Here is an 8,323-nt window from a genome sequence, read left to right on the forward strand (position 1 = left end):
GCCCTTGCAGAGCCCCAGCCCTGCTGTTTGCCCCCAGCCTGCCCAGGGCCAGCCTGGGGCTGCTCCCGGGGCTTTTCTGTGCTGAGCATTGGCCTGGGCGTCTTCTGGAGAGAGCCTGGGCAAGGAGCCTGGAGCCCCCAGGCCCTGCCCTGAGGCGTCAGCGCTGCCCCAGCAGTGCCCATGGCCTGTCCCTGCTGCAGCCCCGGCACTGCCACCCCCAGCCCTGTGCCCGGCCCCGAGAGCCCTCAGGCCCTACAGCAACACCAGGGCCAGGAGGGCAGCGGGGCAGGGCCACGGCAGCAGCACTGGCAGCACCAAGGGCTGCTGCTCCTGGGCACAGCTGCTGTGCCAGCCCTGATCTGCCCCCAGCTCTGCACACAGACATTGCTGCTGCAGCTGCAGAGAAGGGAACAAAAGGGGCATCTCTGCAGAAAACGTGCCCAGGAGATCCTTGAGTTCCTTTAAAGCCACCAAGAGTGCAGCCCCTCATTGACACAGTGTTTGGCCACAGGGAACGTGGATAGAAACAAAATCAGAAATGGAAGAAACAACGATATACCTTTGTTGACAACATGAAAAAAGAAAAACAAGGAAAAAACTCATAACCAAACCAAGAGGAACTACCAAAGACGACTTTTATTACAAGTGATTTGCAGAAATTGGCCAGCAGTTTAATGTTTATGAAAACATCCAGTGATCAGTCTCCACACTGCAGCCTTGAGCTCCTGGTTCCTCAGGCTGTAGATGAGGGGGTTCAGGGCTGGAGGCACCACTGAGTACAGAAATGACAGGGCCAGATCAAGGGATGGGGATGAGATGGAGGAGGGCTTCAGGTAGGCAAATGTGCCAGTGCTGACAAACAGGGAGACCACGGCCAGGTGAGGGAGGCAGGTGGAAAAGGCTTTGTGCCGTCCCTGCTCAGAGGGGATCCTCAGCACAACCCTGAAGATCTGCACATAGGAGAAAACAATGAACACAAAATAGCCAAGTGCTAAAAAGGCAAAAACTGCAAGAAGCCCAAGTTCTCTAAAGTAGGAGTGTGAGCAGGAGAGCTTGAGGATCTGGAGGATTTCACAGAAGAACTGACCCATGGCATTTCCCTTGCACAGGGGCAGGGAAAATATATTGGCCGTGTTCATGAGAGCATTGAGAAAGGCACTGGCCCAGGCAGCTGCTGCCATGTGGGCACAAGCTCTGCTGCCCAGGAGGGTCCCGTAGTGCAGGGGTTTGCAGATGGACACGTAGCGGTCGTAGCACATGATGGTAAGGAGATAAAATTCCACTGAGATGAAGAACAGAAAGAAAAAGAGCTGAGCAGCACATCCTGTGTAGGAGATGTCCCTGGTGTCCCAGAGGGAATTGTGCATGGCTTTGGGGACAGTGGTGCAGATGGAGCCCAGGTCACTGAGGGCCAGGTGGAGCAGGAAGAAGAACATGGGGCTGTGCAGGTGGTGGCCGCAGGTTGCGGCGCTGATGACGAGGCCGTTGGCCAGGAGGGCAGCCAGGGAGATGCCCAGGAAGAGGCAGAAGTGCAGGAGCTGCAGCTGCCTCATGTCTGCCAATGCCAGCAGGAGGAAGTGGCTGATGGAGCTGCTGTTGGACATTTGCTATGGCTGGCCCTGGGCACCTGTTCATGGGTAAAGGACAGTGACAATTCAAGAGAGGCTGCTTTGAGCCAAACCTGTGCCATTTCCTGTAGAGTGTCCTGTTGGTGTTGGTGGTTTTGGTGCTGACCCTGACTGCTGACAAAACAGCAACACATTCACTTCAGAGCTGGACTGGGTTGATGCACAAGATGGTGGATGGGGCTGAGGCAGATACACACAAGATGGCGGATGGGGCTGAGGCAGACACACACAAGATGGCGGATGGGGCTGAGGCAGCCACACACAAGATGGCGGATGGGGCTGAGGCAGACACACACAAGATGGCGGATGGGGCTGAGGCAGACACACACACGATGGCGGATGGGGCTGAGGTGGGGCCTCCCAGCACGGTCTGCGGCCCCTGCCAGCCCAGCTCCAGCCCCGGAGCCGCACGGGGCAGGGAGAGTCCTTCCCTTCAGCCCTTTGTTGAACAGGACATTAACAGACACCCGGGAAATGGGCACGGTGTGGCACATTTGCTCTGTGCACACAAACATAGACCAGCCAGTTTGGAAGTCAGCTGGCAGTATTTTGATGCCAAGGCAATTCAAATAGGTGAAAATAGGAAAAAACTCCAGGGACTGAACATTTTAAAAGAAAGGCTTTTATTTTTTTTTCTCCAAAAGAGGGCCAAAAGCATTTCCTGTGCAGATGGACTCTGTTTAGCATCAAGAAGCATCACAAGCGGTTTGGTCCAGGCAGGAGTCACAGTGACTGTGAGGGGATGAAAACGGAGATGGATCTGCTTGAGGCGGATGGTGCAGTGGCTGCTCACCCGCAATGTGTATCCCTCAGGGGACCTATTTCTTTAGAACACCATGAAGACTACAGAGAACTGAAATACAAACCAAAACTGCAGCAGGAAGCCCAGTGCACTTTAGGTTGTTCTCCATGAGACTCTTCAAGCTGAGCACGGCCATTCTGTTCAGCAGACGCACAGGCAGGGGCTCCTTGGAGCGCTGCTCTGGCACCCGTTCTTTGGAGTAGGGGATGGCAGGGAAAAACAAGAGAAGCCCATCCACTACTGAAGAGGAGCAGTCACTGACAGGAACCAGTGGGTGAAGAAATGTGAGGGGGAAAAAAGGCAGAAATAGTGAGGTGACAAGTGTGAGAAATGGGAGTGGAAAAAGGAGAGAAGTGTGAGGGAAGAGAAGGGTAGGAAACCTGTGTGGGAGAGGGTAAGAAAACTGAGGGGGAAATGGTGAGAAATGTGAGTGAAAATAGGAGAGGAAGGTGAGAGGAGGAAAAGGCAGGAAATACAATGGGAAAATTCTAAGAAACATGAGTGGGAAAGGGTGAAAAACATAGGGGGAAATGGAGAGAAATGTGAAGAGAAGAGAGTGAGAAACTTTACTGGCAAAGAGAGAGAAACAGGCAGGAAATGTGAGGGGAACATTGTGAGAATCCTGAGGGGAAAAGAGCGAGAAACCAGAGGGCAGAGAAAGGCAGAAAACAAGAGGGGGGAAAAAAAGGGTGGGAAGTCTGACAGGAAAAGTGTCCGAAAACAGGAGTGAAAAAAGGCCACAGAATGTGAGAGAAAATTATAAGGAACATGGGGGGGAAAGAATGATAAATGTGAGGGGAAAAGTATGAGAAATGTCAGAGGAAAAGTTTAGAATCATGAGGGCAAAAGTGAGAATCCTGAGGAGAAAACTTGGAGAAAAATGACTGAGGAAAGGAGAGAAACGTGAGGGGAGAAAAGGGCAGGATAAGTGAGGGAAAAATTGTGAGAAACATAAGGGAAGAAAAAAGCAGGAAACAGTGGGAAGGAGGGGAAGTGTGAGAGGTAAAGTGTGAGGAAAAGGAGCTGAAAAGGGTGGGGAAAATGAGTAAAACTTGGCAGGCAAACATGAGAGGAAAACTGTGAGACTCGCGAGGGGGAAGGGGTGGAAATGTGAGAGGGAAAAGAGCAGGAAATGTGAAGAGAGAAAAGGAGAGAAGGCAGTATTGGCATAAGAGCTGAAATAATTCCTAAGACATTCCCCCATGCATTTGCCCATTGATTGCACAAGCCCAGGGCTTCTCTGTATGTCCGTCTCCACCTGTGCCTTGATTCCTGTTTGGAAGCAGTAGAAGTGGCAGGATGTGCCCAGCAGCAGGAGCTGCTCCAAGCTGGGAAGGCGCCAGGTGGTGCTGATTTCCAGAGGCTTCTGTGTGCCAGGGGAGGCCAAGGCAGGAGTGGGTTGAAAGGTGCTGGTGCTGCTGCTCCTCTGTGCCAGAGAGCCCCGGCTGGGCAGGGCACGGCGCCCACTGCATTGCGGGCTCTTTCTCCTGCCACAGCTGGGCACAGCTGGCAACAAATTCCCATGACTTGTGGGGAAACCAAGGGCTTTGTGGAGGCTGCATTACTCTGCACACACCCGGGCCACCTGCAGCACAGAGCTTTGGTCCCCAAAAAGGTAACCCCGAGGGAAAGAGCTGGAAAAGGTTTCATTTTCACCTTTCAGTAGAAGCGACTCAAATGAAAGTCACCAAGCAGGGCCCAATCCCCGGTGCCAACTCAGTGGGAGAAAGGAAGCATGAGTTCATTTCAGTGCTGGGTGTTTGAGGAATCACTTTTCTAACAGGTGCTCACTCAGAAATCTCACCTACTAATTTGTAACCATGGAAAGAAGACCTACTCATTACTTTGCTGAAACTCACAGGCTAAACATTCCCTCAAATTAGTTGACATATTTAAATCACTTCTCAGAAGTTCCTGACAGGAGAGTAGGGCTTTCTTGAGGGTCTCTGGTGGTCCTTTGGGAACCATCCCATTCCTCCAATTCTCCTCTGATGCTCAAGAGCCTCCTACAACCACTTTCTTCCCCTACCAGTAGTTTTCCAGCTTCCTTCTTAGGAGGACTACTCTATTCTCAAGTCTAAGGTAGCCACTTGCACACATCAGTCACTGTGTTGGGGGAATAGAGGGCTCAACACTGTCTGTTAATGCAAAGGGAATTCATGATTTGTTCCAGTTCAACATTTTCTCAACACCTTCCTTCTCTGGGAATTGCTCACAAGCATTTCCTCAATTTACCGTGAAAGTGTTTTTGCTTTCTGAATCCACATTGTGTCTTTTCTTCAGCAATTCAGAAAGAAAACACAAATTGCCTCCTGAAACCCTTCTGCTCCCTTCCAAATCAGTTCACTGCTCAAGCACAAGGCACAGGCTCATCCCCATTCCCTCAGTGAGATAGGAGGTCATATTTTGCTGCACCCGAGAGGTTATTAGAAAAAAGAAGGGAAGTTGTTGGTTCTGGGTGTTTTTATGGTTTAGGTTTGTTCTAGTTAATTTGTCGGGTGTTGCTGTGAGCTGGGAGAGAAGCCAGTTTGAAGACCAGACCAAAAGGGAAGTAGGATAAGAGGGGAGGGGACAGAAAAGGAGGCAGTGGGGAGAGAATATAAGTTCCCTAGTACCCAGCCAAAGGGAAAGGGGACACGGTTCACCCTGGGCTGGGCAAGGCAATAAAAAGTAGCATTCTGTGTGTGTGTTGTGTGTGTGTTTGGCTCTTGGGAGATACACACCCAGCTCAGGTGAATCCTTACTAAGAAACAGTTCTCTTTTGCTTTGATGACTTTGTCCCCATTTAATTTCATACAAGAGTTGGCTCCTTTCTAACACCTCTCTCCAGCAGCTCAGGGCTGTGTTGCACAGCACTTGCTGTGTGCCAGAGAGCACAAAGCAGGCTGGGCTGGTGCCCCTGAATATTTCTGCAGAGCACTCTGCTTTTCACCCCTTTGCTGTGGCTGAGTGCAGAGCTCCAGGAGTGCAGGCGCTTCCTGGAAGAGCTGTGTGAGGCCCTTTTGTGCTGCAGATGTGACCTGCCAAGCTGTCCCTGCCTCGCGCTGGCCTCGGTTCCCCCGGGAGGCAGAAGCGCCGTGCCTGAAGGACGCTGCCCTGTGCTGGAGCCTGCGGAGCAGCCCGGCTCCCTCCCTGTGCCCAGAGTGCTGCACACACTGCTCACCTTTGCCAGGAGTGCCAGGGCAGCCGGCACAAGAGTAGGAATCCTCAGGCAGGCCTGCAGCCCTGGGCTGGGCTGTGCCTTTCTCTCCTCCTGTGCAGACTGCGGGCGACCAATGCCACCAGTCTGTGCTGTGCCCGGCACGGCTGCGCTTCCCCTCGGGAGCAGCCGGCTGCCAGCTGGGCTCTGAGAGCGCAGCATTCGCCCGCAGCCACCAAGAGGCCCCCAGGGCCGGGCTGCTGCCTCTTGCAGCTCCAAGGGCCTCCTTCCAGCCTGCCCCTGCCCAGGCTCAGGCTGCTCTGGGCTCTGCCAGGGCTCTGCTGGGGCTCCAGCCTGGCCAAGGCGGGGCCTGCTCTCACCTGGTGCCCGCTGACAGCTCTGCACCAGCTCTGCGCCTTTCCCAGCAGCCTCCCTGACCTTGCTGCTTTCTCACTGGGGCAAAACTCTCCTCCAGACAGAGAGACTGCACTTAGGGATACAAATCCAAGGGGCAGGAACTCAAATACTCTCCAGTCAGAGCTCAAGGCCTGCAGATGCACAGGGTGTTTGGGCTGCCCCACTCGTCTTTTGGTTCTGCCTGCAAATGCCACTGCCCTTTCTGCCTCAAACACAAGTGCCACAGCTGGGTAAAACCCAGCCAGTGGGCCACATTCCAAAGGCACTGTGGTCTGGAGAGGATGACTGAAGAAGAGCCTTCCCCACTTTCCAACTGCACCAAGGAAGCCCTCAATGTCATTTTCCACCTCTAAGTTCAGAAGGAAATGTTGAGCTTTCTCAGAGGCTCAGAAGGAGGGGAATCTTTGCAAGGAGTTGAGATTTCAGAAAATTTATTTGTTTACAATCAATGCTAATATCCTACGTTACTATCCTATGCAACAATCCAACACTTGAATCCTAACTAAAATTACTAACTACTGTCCTACACTAATCCTCTCTGGACTGGTGATGGAGCAAACAGTTCTAATGTCAGTGTCTCATCCTTCTCTGTGCCTTCCACTCCTTTACAGTCATGATTAGATGCACCAGGCTGGAGGTCGGCTTGGCCAGAGTTACAAATGGATGCTGCACAAAGGAAAAATAAAACAATAATAAGCCAATACTTTCCAACCTTAGAGCCTCAAAGGCAGGGGAATATTTTTTAAATGAAAAGAGAATTGAGTCAGAGTAGGTCTAAGGACCTACAGCGGGGCAAAAATAGCACAGCTTGCTGCAAGAGCTGCTAAGTGCCCCAGCCCTGGAAAGATTTCAGGTCTGAGCATCCTGATCTCTTTCAAGATGCCCCTGCTCACTGCAGGGCACTTGGACCAGATGAGCTTTCCAGGTCCCTGCCAGCCCAGCCCAGTCTAGGACTCCTGGCTGTTTTCATTTGAACAGCACCAAGAGTGGAGGTGAGGAGGAGGGGGCTCATCTGATGCCTTGCACTTGAGTGGAGGAGGAGCCCATCCCTGGGACACTGTTTCCCTGCAGCCCCTTGGCATTTTACCTGCAGCAGCTCCTGGGCAGACCAGCGCCGCGCCTCGTCTGTCTGCAGGCAGCAGCTCAGGAAGTCCTGCAGCAAAGGGGAGAGGAGCTCGGGCTGCTGCAGCTCTGGGGTCCCTTTGGTGGCTATCAGGAGCTGAGCCTGGAGAAGAAGGAAACACCAGTCTCTCAGCTGCTTCTTTCACCTCTGGAACTGCTCTCCCAGATCCCATTGTTCAAGCTGCACTCTGCAGTGGCAGTTTCTGCCGTGGCACAGAGGCAGAGAGGACTTTCCTGGACCAACAAAAACCCAAAGCCCGATGCAGCCACAGCTTCTCCAACATGCAGCAGATCTTGCCTTGGCAGCTGATTTCATTGATTGACCTTGTTAGTGGAAACTACATCAGCAAAAGCCCCTTTGCTTCTCTGAGGATTCACCTGACCAGCTTGGCAGGCTATTTGGAAGAGGGACTTTGCTCTATTAACTCACTCTACTATTTCCAAGGATTATTACATGCAAAGCATCTCTGCAGTGCTTGTTGGTCCCTAAAGCACAGCTGCCATCAAACAAAAGTCTTCAAGCTTTTTGTTTGTTTCTTCTCTCCAAACCACTCTTTTCGAAACTTGGTTGGGTTTAAGTTTCTTCATTTCAGGAAAGGGAACAGCAGCTCTAAGATGGTTGTTTCCTGTTAGTAGGGCCATCTCTGTGGCCAAAAGAGCTGGAACGACTTCTAAGCCAAAGACAAATGTTGCCTGAGAAGGGAGATTGTTTGTGTGGGGTAAGGCTTGAGCTCCCCCAGTGATGCAACCAAAACTCCAGCAGATGCTGATGTGCTGCAGGGACATTTTCAGAAAGGGACCGTGGTGGAAGTAGTTCCAGCAGATGGCAATGGGATTTTGTCCAATGGCACACAGAAGGTGGGCTGGGGGAGAAAGACAGCGGGATCAGAGAGTATTTACACCTTACCGAGCGAGGAGTTTCATTAGAGTAAGGAGGTTCTCCTTCCACCATTTCAATTGTCACAATCCCAAAGGCCCAGATGTCAATTTTGGGGCCATATGGGTGACCTTTCACCAGCTCAGGTGCTCTCCACCAGTAAGTGCCGACCTCTGAGCTGCGTCTACTCTGCTCAGGGGTGAGTAGAGCAGACAAGCCAAAATCAGCTGGGGAGAAAGCAAAAGACTGTTTTGATTTGAATCCTGTGCAATTAGGAAAGCAAGCAAAAGAATTGCCCAGTAGAAGTTGGAGAATGTGCTGTTGAATCTCCTGCAATA

At 52.0% G+C, this 8,323-nt stretch overlaps 1 protein-coding gene across 1 annotated transcript; it reads right to left on the minus strand.

Annotated features, from left to right (window-relative positions):
* Positions 1-412: 412 nt before the first annotated feature.
* Positions 413-1,604, minus strand: LOC310923540 (olfactory receptor 14J1-like; the record flags this gene model as incomplete). The annotated part of the gene is made up of 1 exon (XM_083885505.1): positions 413-1,604. The coding sequence occupies one exon, from the start codon at positions 1,602-1,604 to the stop codon at positions 672-674; it is 933 nt and encodes a 310-aa protein (XP_083741631.1). The 3' UTR covers positions 413-671.
* Positions 1,605-8,323: the final 6,719 nt, after the last annotated feature.

The sequence above is a fragment of the Zosterops lateralis genome, assembly GCF_965231275.1.
Source record: "Zosterops lateralis genome assembly, contig: HAP1_HAP1_SCAFFOLD_98, whole genome shotgun sequence".
Lineage (NCBI taxonomy): Eukaryota > Metazoa > Chordata > Aves > Passeriformes > Zosteropidae > Zosterops > Zosterops lateralis.